The following is a 13082-nucleotide window of genomic DNA, read 5'->3' as shown; positions in this document are numbered from 1 at the left end:
TCTCTTGGGAATCCATCTCCTACCATGTGCTGAGAGGTAAATTTAATGCAGCCCTACCGAGTCCCCTGCAGGGCCCACAGGTATTAATTGTTGCAATTCCTGACATGGTCTAAATTTCTCTTGTGGCTTTAAAAGATTTATACTACAGTGTTGTCTCCTGCCCTGTGTCTCTAATTCTGCCTGTTTTCACAGTTGTCTTCTGTGGATGTGTGAAATTAAGCCAGTCTGTTAGCTGAAAATTGAGTGCTATTATTGTTCCTCTCCTATCAAATCAAGTTCTTATCATCTCATGCCATTTCCCCTACAGAACTAGAACCATAACCACAGTTTAAGCCATTCTGACCTCCTAGATAGAGACAGATTACAAGGACAAAGATATGTAAATAAATTAATATTAACTTGACTTCTTCAGTGCCTTCTCAGGACTCAGTGACAGTGGTTATAATCTCTGCCAGACAACTATCAGCAGTTTCAGGAACTGTTGAGGCAGATGGCTGAGGCACTAGATCTGATAACAAGCATGCCTGAACTTACTGACTTTTCTGCATTTTTTGATATTAGGTAGAGAAGAAAGCTTATGCCTCTGTAAAATGAGGATATTACAAAACCAGCAAGAGATTTCTGGGTTACACTTTTGGGTTGGTTTTTTTTCTTGTTTGTTTTTTTGTGGTTTTTTTTGGTTTTTTTGGTTTTTTTTTGTTTTTGTTTTTGTTTTTTAATCTATACAACTAAAGGGAAAGAAGACAGCAGAAGAGAAGAGTTCTCAAGTGCTGGAAGGCTGTTTGTGCCTCTCTTCTCACAGACTGGTAACAGCTTCAGCTCACCTCCTCTGTCTTACAAAGTCAGTTCTTTAGCTGATACACACCTTCCTGTAAGAGCCCTATGTTTGCATTAATACAGTTGACATTCCATTCTAATCATTTCCCAAGCAGACCTGGGAGTGAGTAAGTATTCCTACTCATAACTGTAAAGCAAAGATATTGGATTCTAGCAACACGTGCAGATAAACCTATCTACCCTTTAACCATGTTTTGCTACAGAATTACAGTAGAAAGTCAACAGGCTCAGATTTAACATGTTAATTGGCATCCAGTGGGATATTTTTAATTACACTGTGGAATTATTATGCTAAACCATAATGCATATATTCTTACAGTTAGAACCTTTATGAAGCATACTTCAGAAAATTAACTAGCCAAAGGAATGTCCTTGGCTTCCCTTCCAGCACTTTCAGCCTTTGTTTGTCTTATACTTCTCCCATGTCCACATTCTTCTCACTGGGACAAGAAATGTCCATTTTACTTATCAGTCAAGCACCCAATAAACTTCGTCTGTGTTAGGACAAGTAATTCAGGAGGACCTTTCCAGATACCACCATCCAGTGATGACATTTGTTGGTGACTCATGAATTTTCCTCACATGATTTTATTGAGACTAATGTATGTTGTTATCTTCCCTTAAAATAACATAATTTTTTTCCTTCAAAATCAACATTCTGCTCTAGCTGCTGTTGTCCAAAAATGCTCAGTGATATTTTTCTGATGCAGAATTTTCTCTTAATCTTGAGATACTGCTTCCATGGGTACCAATTCAGCAGCAGTGCAGCTGCAGAATTGGGTCAGAGACCTGTAAACTCACTGCAGCCATTAGCATTAAACAACATAGAAGATGAAACAGCCATTTGTGGTCTGCTGGAGAAAAGCGACAATGAATTTTGTGAGATGTTACTTCTTCCTTTCTTCTGGAGGCTGACCCTCTCCTCTGAGCAACAAACATTTCAGGAAAACTTCAAGAGAATATTACTCTTGAAATATTTCCCACTTAGATGTTAGTCGCTCTGACTTCCAGGTTATCTTTGCGAGATGTCTCAAATTTATCTAAAAACCTCCTTCATGACTTTCCTTCATAGGAACTGACATTTCATTGTTATTAATGAAAATCTGATTACAGTGTGTACTCTCAGATCAATCAAGTGTGAGAAAGCATATTTAAGTTGCCATGGAAGAATTTTCTTGACAGCTTTTTACTTTTGCTCTTCATTATAACACATAAAAATGCAAACTTCAAATATTCAAACACATTGTGCTCTGCTGTGCTGTAGGACTGTTTTCTTGGCTGTTTTAAAGCTCTAGGCCAGCCTGGGCTGACCAAGAGCATTCACCATTTCGTTTGCCTCTTCTCTTGTCTCCTCCTCGCTGACCTGACGTGCATGTGTACGTGTGTGTGTGAGCTGTTTTCCGTGGAGGCTGAGCAGCTGTAGGCTTGTCAGGCACCAGGGCTGGAAAGACTGTAAGATGGATGAATGATGAATAGAGAATTAAGATTGTGGTTACAAGATGAAGCATGCTTTAGCAATGTTAGAGGACAAAAATGGTCATATTTTCTAGGATTGGCTGGAGAATGATAAATGACAAAAAACTCCCGTGCTTTAAAGTGCTGGCATGGCAGCAAATCAGGATAGCAAACGCTCAAATGACCACTGCAGAGAAGATGAGATTACTCTAACTACTTCACTGCCTATGGACACATGATATGTGCAGCAGCTTCGGACAAGCAACTACAAATTCACCTGAGATGCAAAGGCATTTTCATTTTTTAAGCATGGCTGTTCAGGTTCACTGCTTTTGTAATGAAGTGGAAGGATATTAAAAGAAGTATTAGAAAGTGAACTGGAAGTGCTGCATTGTTAGCATTTGGAGGTTGTCTCTGTTATGACACCTGCATGATCAGTGTTACACAGGTTCCAACTCACAGTGCTCAGCATGTCATGTATCCTCTCTGCACACAGAAAAACCACTTTTACTCCCATGTGTAGTTCCAGAACAGATGTTTAAAGGTCTTTTCTTCAACAACCTTAAGGCATTATATGCTTCTGGATGATTGCAATTCTTCAGGTGTAAGCAATGCAAGAAAGAGCAGCAGTTTTTTCCTATATATATTTATTATATATTAAAATATACTAATATATGTTAATAAATATAATAATAAATTAATATAATATATGTTTTATATATACTATATAAATATATATGTCAATATTAAAATTTATAAATATATCTTTTCACATATTCATACATGCCAACAATACAATTGTATCTTGAGCACTGGAAATCAGAAAAATATATTCTTCATTCTTACTCCTATTGCTAGGACCTTTGTTTGTTTTTTATTTTATCAGAAAAAATGCTATCTGGAATGGGAAAAATAACCTTTAGTTAATAATTTTTACTGGAATATCTCTATTTTCTTAAAACAATGAAGAAAAATAATAATGTGTAATAAAATAAATATATGGGATATATTAAAAACATTTTTATTTTAAAATATATTAATATATCATTTCTCATCCTACTGTTTTTATACACACTTATTGTATGCAATTACTTCATTGTTACAAACAGATGTATTTATGCCTCACTAAAGTGCTTGTGTTTTAATAACACCATGATCCCTTTGTGAAAACATTAGGAGTACATTTTAGTAAACACAGCCTAGAGTCTGTGATATCTTTAGTGGCACAGTAAATAATAATTTTATATGAGATATTAAAGAAAGTAATCTTATAAACATTATATATGTGGCAAAACAATAGGTCTTGCTGTGCAGACCTAAGAGTGTGTCAGTCTACAAAATCTGAATAAGTGGTCTAAGTCAGATTACTGACATGTAAATATCCTCTATCACCTGGTACTGGTGTAATTTAGACATGAAGATGATTGAGTGTTTTCCAGTTAAGAGTCACTGATAAAATAGTTCTTATTCACTTTTTTCACACTTATTTCAGATCCCTAAAGCTCAAAAAAAAAATCCAGTATATGTGCTGTTTCTACATTTTTTTTCAAAAGGTTTCCACTTACCCAATTCAAAAGCCATGAATCTGCGAAATACCACACCTAGGGGACACAATTTCCTTTCTCTTTTTATCTGTTTTGCATTCCTGTATGACTACACATTATAATACCTTTTAGTTGTATAAAAATTGGCTTTTTTCTGTTTGCTTGAAAAGCTGTTATGAATTCAAATTTATGCTTTTCTTAATGTAAAATGTATAGCTGTTAACTAGCTTTTGATAAGTATTTATTTTTATGTCCTTCATAAAAAGAAAGCAAATTCACATCATGGGAAGGCTATTTTTTATCTATAATATGAATTAATTCAACTGGAAAAACAAAGGAAGAGTAATCCAATTCATTTACATACACACACACACACACACACACACACACACATATATATATATATATACATATATATATACATATACACACACACATATATAGCAAAAATTTAAAGACACACCAGAAGGAGATATCCTGATCCTTATAGTACTGATACCTGTGGAGCAGGGTGTCCCTTTATCTGGCTTGAGAATAAAATAGCACATTCCAGTTTCAGTGCTAGTTGTCCTTTAAACTGCTTAAATTCTGTCCTTGTCCTACAGCAATGAAAGATTTCTTGGCGAATCCACACAGTCATTCATGGCTTTCATCTCCTTGTCCTTTCTCAAATCACTGCTAAAACACCCTCTGTTGACTTCAGGCTCTTGCTTATTTAGCTTAATTAGGGAAGAGTGAAACTAGAAAACTGGCAGCTTTAGGCATATTCAGCAACCTGTAGGCATATCTGACTGCTTGCTCCCATTATTTTGATGAGACATTTTTAATGCATTGGCCTGTTTTTATCTGGTCACATTCCACAGAATCGCAGAATAGTTAGGGTTGGAAAGGAGATGACATAGTGCAACCCCTCCTGTCAAGGCAGGGTCACCCAGAGCAGGGGACCCAGGAACGTGTCCAGGTGGGTTTGTAGTGTTTCCAGGCAGGGAGACTCCATGGCCTCCTTTGGCAGCCTCTTCCAGCGCTCTGCAACCCTCAACATAAAGAAGTTCTTCCTCATGTTGAGGTGAAACTTCCCCTGACACAAAAAAGGGCTCACCCTCCTGTCACAAAGCTAGGAAAGCAGTTGTTAAAGTAATTTAGTTCTCTGTGCAATTTTTGATGGGCAAATAGACTGAATAGACTTCTTAAATGGTAATGATTTTGAATGGCAAAATTAGACACAACCAATTCCATTAGTACATGGCAGATGTACAAACATAGCAGCAGTTATTAACACAAAGTAATGGAATACTGAGCTTTTTGCTTGTGAAGAAAAACATAGGGTTCCCCCCCATTAAAAGCATTTTGGTTGCATTAATAAAAAATTTCCAATTGGTGGAAAGAGGATGGATTACTAACCACCTTGGGTTTAAGTATGTGTGTAACTCAATGTCACAAATTAGCTGGTTTAGGATTATGTTTCATATTGAACTCAGTGATCTTTGAAGCTCTTGAGGACTTGCATGTTTGTCACTTTGAATTACATTAAAAAAGAAATTATGTTTATTCCACACACATGCAAAGATTTTTTTTTCATGGTTTTAATTCCTTTTGCATTAATGATGCTATATTTGGATGAGAAATGAATGGGATGAACAAACATATTTCACATCAGTCCAGCAAAGCTATGCAAATTTTGAACACACAAACATGATTTCCAACCAAAAAATATTATTTACTTTGTACTAACTTATATTCATCTAAAACAACTGGCAGAACATCAGATTCACATAACTGGTGCAACTCTTGTTGCATGTTAAGCATGATTTGTGACTAATATATTGTTTTGCAATAGTAAACCTTGTCCCAAGGCCAATGAAATGTCAGCCTCCAAATTCCATTCCCCTGTTGAGCATACTATTTATCTAAGATTATTTAACTCTACTTTGTTTGATATTGATCTCTAGCACTAGCATAGGCAAACTTCAAAGTCTGAATTAATTGGAGAAGTTTAAGTACTTATAAAGGAAAAATTATTTGGTTATTTTTTACTGCATTAATATGTTTGCTAATAAATTTTGTTACAAAACCTGTGATTTCTTTTTCATTCTTGTACTTCTATTAAAAAAAAAAAAAAAAAAAAAAAACAAAGAGCAAAAAAAATCTCAAAACCTGGGCTTAGAAAGGATTACATGTGATATTGATAACATTTCCTGGAAATGGAAAAACTGCGATAACAGCTGCTGTGTTGGCTCATTTTCAGCTGGGGTTTTTGGTTTGTTTGGTTTAGATTTTTGTTGGATTGTTGGTTCTTTTTTTTTTTTTTTTACTCCAGCAATTTGGAAGTAGTTGCAGCTATCTCTAGTAGCCTTACATCATTAGTAAAGCGTCATTTCCATGTTTCCTGTCCAATCAGAGCACTTCCTCTACTTGCTGACTTGTTGACTTTCTGAATAGCATTTTTAGTAACACTGCATTCATTTTACTATAAATACTTATTTGTGAAATAACTAAAAGCTGGATGCTTATGGAAGATAACTATAGGAAGAATCTATATTTTATGCTAAAGCAAAATGCCTTCAATGAGAATTAGGAAAATCTTTTCTAAGACATGATGAGCTGAAATATCTCTATATTAGTATTCTTTTTAAATTCCAAGCATACATGCCTTCCTAGAGTGAAATATTCTTCTGCAATCTCTACAGTACTGTAACATTGTAAAATGATAAACACTCAGCACTAGTGATGAAAAATAGAAGGAAGAGCCAAGGAAAGCAAGAAACAAGGAACTCAAGTGTTGATAGTGTCAAAAAATGTGTCTGTACTTATTCAAAGATTTGGCCTTCTCAGGTTATATTAATACATTCAGCCTTAATGTTTTAAAGCGCTTTGAAATATATGTGTTAAGTTCAGTTTTTAAAATTATGTTTCATGATTTCAAGTCAAGGTGTTAATGAAATTTTATTAATTTTTCAGCAAAATTTGTGCCTCTTTCCCTGGAATAAGATTAAGTTTCCAAAGGAAGTGTTATATGTGTGGTATCTGTTACTACACCAAAAGTTTAGATTTATTTTTTATCAAAACAGATAATAATTCTCCCTATGACATTTGTAACTCCAGCAAGTCCTCCTTCATGAAACCCATATTCATATTTAAGAAGTAGCACTCTCCTCCATGACATTCTAAATGGCTGGTGAAAATCTCTGCCAGCCCAAGGGGATTTCTGCACCCTTTCCCATTCTGGGATTACTCTGTGTGGAGCAACTGCAGATGTTCCACCCTGAGCAAGCTGGTCTAACTTTGGAAATGAGGCTGACTTAGAGCAGAGCATTTGGACCAGATGACTCCAGAGGTTCCTTCCAACATAAAGTGCTCTACAAGATCTTCTTTCCAGCACTCCAGCTTTGGGACCAGCCTACTTGAAGCCAGTTTGCACTTTGTGTGTACATAATCTAGACTTATCGTAAAGAACATTTAAAACTGATGTTCACATTGCTCTGAGCCTTCAAAAAGGGAACATGGGGTTCTCTGTCCGGGTTAGTAACAACCACAAGTCATAACCTCCTGGTGTCTCTTCCTTGCCCTGAGTGAAAGGAACTGGAAATGTCCCACTGTTTCTTGGCAGACAGGAGGGGTTTAGACTCTTACCCTGTGACTTTTCACAGACTTTCAATTAAATGAACAGGGAGACTGAACTACCTCATCCTTCCTGGAGCTGACAATTTCAAAGCAGAATTCTGAGTCACAGTGATAGGAGTGGTGCAAAGGAGCCTTCCTCTCTCCCCACACTGACTCATCAGGGCTTTCATTTCCCACTCCAGTCAGGAAGCCAACACATTCTATGACAATTAAATTTATCCTAACAAGAAGACTTTGAAAGCTTAATTAAGCTCTGAACTGTGCCTGAGCAGTGAACTTACATGATGTGAACCCTGACATGGATGCTTGTCAGTCTGTAGCTGAAATTGGCTTCCATTTATTTCTTGGTATTGGTGTTGACTCCTAGAAGGAAAGAAAGCCCTCAAAAATTTTTAATGCTAGTTTGTACTGCTTAACTGTATTTTGTTATGTGGCAGGCTCAATTGCATTGCAGCTGGGATTTTTTGTTTTGAAGTAACATTCAGGTTAGCATGTTGCATTCCTGTAGTCATTCTAATTGCTGAAAATACATGTTGGTTTGACTAGGGTGAACTGAGCCACTTAAAATAGATTATTACCATCGTTATATTTTACCATAAATAGTACTCTCATTGTCAACAATAAAAGTTGAGAATTGTGGTTTGTGACTGATACCTTTCATGACTTGGAAGTCACTTTACCTTTCAGTATCTTTGTTTTTCAAGACCCAAAAGGAAGGAATGGTGCCTATCTTTCCAAGTAGTTTTATTGATTTGTGTACCAAAAAAAAAAAAAAAAAAGCCCACTCCAAACTGTTATACCAGAGCTCTTTGTTAACTAGTAGCTCTTCAAAAATTTCTGCTAAGAATCATTTGTTCCAAGACAAGCTGAAATACACAAGTGTGACAATATACACTTAACATGAGTAAAGAAACACTTTCATCAGTACAGGATAGAGGAATTACATTTGAGTTACAATTTGATTTAAAATGTCCTCTAAATGGGCAACATGGGGCTGTCTTCACAGTCACTTTAGAAATTTCTTTTAAATATTGATCCAAAACATTCCTCAGATATTTAACATTTGTGGAAAATCTAATATCCCAAGATCTATGACATCCCTGCAAAAACAGGTGTATGAAAACCCTGCCTTTAATTTGTGCAAAGTAGAACCTTTGGAACAATCACCACCAGGAGCAAGCTCTTGTATCTGTGAAATACTTACAAGCAACATATTTAGGAGATTAAAAACTCCTCCTTTTGAGATTCGGCCTGCCTTGAAAGGAAATCTAATAAACTAAAGGAATGTCTTGGGCAATTTCAGGTGCTAACAAATGTCTAGAGTTAAGAATAGATCTGAGTGAGCTCTAAGGGTAGGTTTACCTTTCTTGTCCACTCCAAAATGTCAAAACTGCCATATCAGGCTTTTAGTGCATAAAGAGAAACTTGCTTATCCTTCTTTAAAGCAATAATATTTTATATTTGTAGCATTACCCCAGTGAAATTTAAAAATGAAATTACATGGAATACAAATAACACCAGAATTTCTTTAATATCCCAAATCATGAATAGAAGCATGTCTAGACTCAAATACAAACCACCTTTTATAGCAAAATTCAAATCCTCCTCTGTTCCCTGCCAAATGCTGAGTTCAGTCCCTGAGGGCCTGAGCAGGGTTTCCTTGGCTACAGCAGCTGGCACTGGCAGGGCAGGGAGTGCCGCTCCTGGCCTTGGTGTGCCGGCTGATTTCATCAGCTAACACAGGTCCTGACAGGTGCAAACACTTTCACTCCACTTTAAGCACCATAAAACCTTTGGTGCGTGATTTGGGAGATTGGGAACTAACTTTTTGGTCCAGGAAGGGCTGGGATCAGGAATCCTGATTGCAATCCTCTAGATCTGTCAGTAATCCTTCAATGCATTTCTTCTAAACATAGAAGTAACATTTGTTCTGAAAATGATTTCTTGGTGCATACTGAATTTGCCAGACATTTCACTTTGAGTCAAAGATATGACAAATGTTCTTCCTAGCATTTTCATGTTGATTTATTCTTCCTCACAAAGGACAACTTCATAGAGTTTGAACCAGATCCATGTTCACACTTTACATATGCAACATTTTTGTGGCTGACAAAGCTGGCTTCTCAGGCAAACTAGCTGGGAAATATAGTCAAACCAGAGAAGGGCATGCTGAGACCCTTATACTCCAATGGCGATTTTTTTCCAACTAATCATCATTATTATTATTAGATAGATATTTATTAGATATAGATATAGAATAGATATTTACGCTTAGGTGCATTGGGCAGATAATTCTGACTCATCCATTTAATGGATGTTGTCCTCTTGGGTTAATGATTATCATTTTTGTATGAAAGCTTTGCTAATTCCTATAACTACGTAGGATAGCCATTTTAGTACTTACCAGGTGACATCAATGCTGACATAACCTTTCCAGTATTGTTGGTTGGAGCTTGTGTCACGACACTGGTGTGAATTATGGCTGTCTTGAGGATAAAAACCTTCATAAAACACAGATGGTCTGTAGGAAAAAAAAATTGTAATGACGGTCTGCACATCACACATTCAGTCTTCTCTTGCAGACTCTTTCCTTTATTATTGCCTCATATTCTTAGGTACCTTTTAATCAAGCATCTAAAACATAATTTCTTGTACAGACCATGTTCTATAATGAAGATTGTAACATGCAATTCTGGAAAATACCTCTGCTACCGGCATTATCACGGCTTCTCATTGGCCTCCCCCAGACTTCCTTAGAAATGTATCACCATTACTTCCAGACAGCTGATTTTTTTTACTACTTCTTTGAAAGAACGATGAAAGCTGTGTAAGCTCATTAGCAGAGCATGTGTGTAGGCTTAAAATTACAGATAATAGACATATGGTTGGAAAGTCAGTAATTCCTTTACATATTTGCCAAGACTTAGGTCAAGGTTCAGGATTTCCTTTGCTCAAACTGGTGAAATCAGAAATACCTCCAGGTGTTCTGGGGAGGGCTTGCACTGCACATGCAAGACAGGTGATGAGGCACAGTGATCTCAGTTCCCTTCTGCAAGAGCAAGCCATGTTTATTCTAAGTTGCACCCAATTGTGACGTGCTTTTCTTTTTGCACTATTTTTGTATAAGTCAATCCTTTTTCTAATAATTCTTGGTGTTTTCTATGCACTCTCATAATCTGTTATTCGTAACACAACAATAAATTCATTGTAATAAATTTTGATGTCACAACCCTGGCTCTTCATGTCAGTGAGATTAACAGTTAATGTGTTGGAAAATATTTGTGTGCTTAAAAGTAATCATGATAAAAAAATAAATTACCTCCTTCTCACTCAAGAATCACAGTCCTCATATGTCACATCAGTATTTGCAAAACCATTTCATAAAAAAGTAAAGTGACATAAATGTGTGTAAGAAGTCAGATATTTTACAGAAAAATTCATCAAAATTATGATTTTTGCCCAGGTTCACCAGCTGTTTCTTCAAGATCATGGTTCTTCAGTTTTTGCTGGTAACAAAGCCACAGGCTTTAAATGCAGATCCAGGCTTAGATTTAGGAGAGGATGTGAGGATTGGTGCCGTTCTACATCTAGATGGCATCAGCCTGGGGAACTAGAAGCAACAGTGAGGGCAAAATCTACCCTTGCCATTGTGTTTGTCCTGTTCCAAATGTGAAAGGCCAGCTCTGCTGGAGGAGTTGCATTGTCTTGACAAATGGGTCTTTGTCTGGCTGAGTGAGTGCCATTGATTGTCTGAGATGTGAACACGGGCACATTGTCACCACTGCCCAGAGTGAGGCCTCTGGCTGCTGCATGAGGACTACCCTACAGCAGTGTGACGGCTCCCCAAAACACCAAACCTGGTCTGAGTACATTTTGCTCCTTCCAAATTATTTTTTATACACCTTGGAATATATATTCAGACACTTTTTCAGATACTTTTCAGAATATTGTTTTAAAACCAAATGAAAAATATTTTCCTTCTTTAAATCTCTCAGCAACTTTATAGGTGAAATTATTTCTTATTGTTCTTATTTTGTTGTCACTGTTGCTCATACTGATTTTTAAAGAATCATGGTCTGTGTGTAGAAGTGTTTGTCACCCTTGCTAGTCCATGTTAGAGAAAGCAGCAGTAAATGTTACTGTGTCTGGGGACTGCACTAATTTGTCCTTTTGCATTGACTTAATTTTACACATTTTTCTGGAAGCTGAAATTGAATGATGTTCTACTCCATGTTATCTCCAAAAATCTCTATTATCCAGGTTCCCTGGATGACTAATGTCATCATATTGTTCATGTGGAGCAATGCCAAACTAATACCTATTTAAGATTTCAAATCATAACAAGTCTAGATTATTTTTTTTAGAAAAGTGCATCTGGCAGTAGAATTTTGTCTTAAATAAGCAGTGTTAAAGATAAAGAAGTAATGGTTTTAGAGATGGACTGTGAAAGAGAGAATCCATATTCATCTTATATAAGAATGTGTTTATTTTCATTATTTTCATTTTCATGTGTTTCCATTATTTTCATTTTCATTTACTTTCATTGCAATTGACCAGCAATTGCAATTTTCTATGTTGTTATTTTGAAGTGTAAGACAAAACTCAAGATAACTCTTCCCTTTTTCTTTTCTTTTTTCTTTTATTGACCAGTTAATTTAGGTGATGGGATAGAATACAGCCAGCAGAAGCGTGAAAATATTGGAGTTCTCATCCAAGAGACACTGCAACTCTTTGAACGCTACGGTGGAGAAAATGCTTATATAAACATTAAATACATGATTCCCACTTATTGGTCGTGCATGTAAACTGAGTTATATTAAATGGGATGATTCCATCTGTGCTCTAAAAAAAACTGTATCTGACTCTGTATGGCATCTTGTTAGTCATGCTTTATCTTCTCTACAGCTGCTAAAATAGTGGCTTCTGGGGCATTGGAGTGTTAGCACTATTGTGAGCAAGGCTTTCCAATACATAAATAGTGTCTGTTCCTTTGATTACAATGGTGTACTGTGCTTGTTTGTTCCCTGAAAGAATCACTCCTTTATAACAGAGCTGACTCGAACAGGAATCTGAGTTAAACCTTCACTTGTGTAGACAATAAAAGTATAATTTTCATACGCGATTCAGCAATCGCTGTTCTGTGTCCGCTTGCCCTGAGGGTGATGTCAGAGGCTGTAACAAGAAGAGTTTATGCTGACTGCTTAATAGGTGTTTGTCATGGAAGAGAAACACCAGTTCAGCAATGCCTCTCTGGCAGCTGTGCCGAATAATGTGCACTGACATACAATAAAACTGTTGAATGTATATACCAATTGCAGCAGGAAAATTTATATTTTCCATTATAAGGCACTGTCATTAAATTAATCCAGGTTTCTTACCCACTCCTGTTCTCAGCTTCCAGGTGTTTACTCATGGAACTGAGGTTCCTCTTGGTAAACAAAAGGCACAAGCACAGTTTTGAAGAAAAGAAGCCCAGAAAAAAAAAAAAAACCTTTAATAAATCAGACAGAAGATACAGCATACATAAAGTATCACTGGTAATCTGGGTAAACACAGAATATACATGTACATTTTTAAAGGGCACTTGGTATTTTTGTAACTGCAAGGTTGCTATTGCTTTTGTGT

The 13082-nt window shown here is 36.4% G+C and overlaps 1 protein-coding gene across 1 annotated transcript in view; it reads left to right on the top strand.

The window, feature by feature from the left end:
* The window catches only part of PACRG (parkin coregulated), a 213412-nt gene extending 200834 nt beyond the window's left edge, over positions 1–12578 (top strand). Inside the window, exon 6 of the mRNA XM_041404402.1 lies at positions 12108–12578. Within this exon, the coding sequence (XP_041260336.1) occupies positions 12108–12262 (155 nt within the window). The 3' untranslated portion in view covers positions 12263–12578. The remainder of the gene's footprint in view (positions 1–12107) is intronic.
* Positions 12579–13082: the final 504 nt, after the last annotated feature.

The sequence above is a fragment of the Onychostruthus taczanowskii genome, unplaced genomic scaffold (genome assembly GCF_017590055.1).
Source record: "Onychostruthus taczanowskii isolate IOZ18803 unplaced genomic scaffold, ASM1759005v1 scaffold21, whole genome shotgun sequence".
Classification (NCBI taxonomy): Eukaryota; Metazoa; Chordata; class Aves; order Passeriformes; family Passeridae; genus Onychostruthus; species Onychostruthus taczanowskii.
The sequence above is the reverse complement of the archived record's forward strand: the minus strand, read 5'-3'. Positions and strand labels throughout refer to the sequence as shown.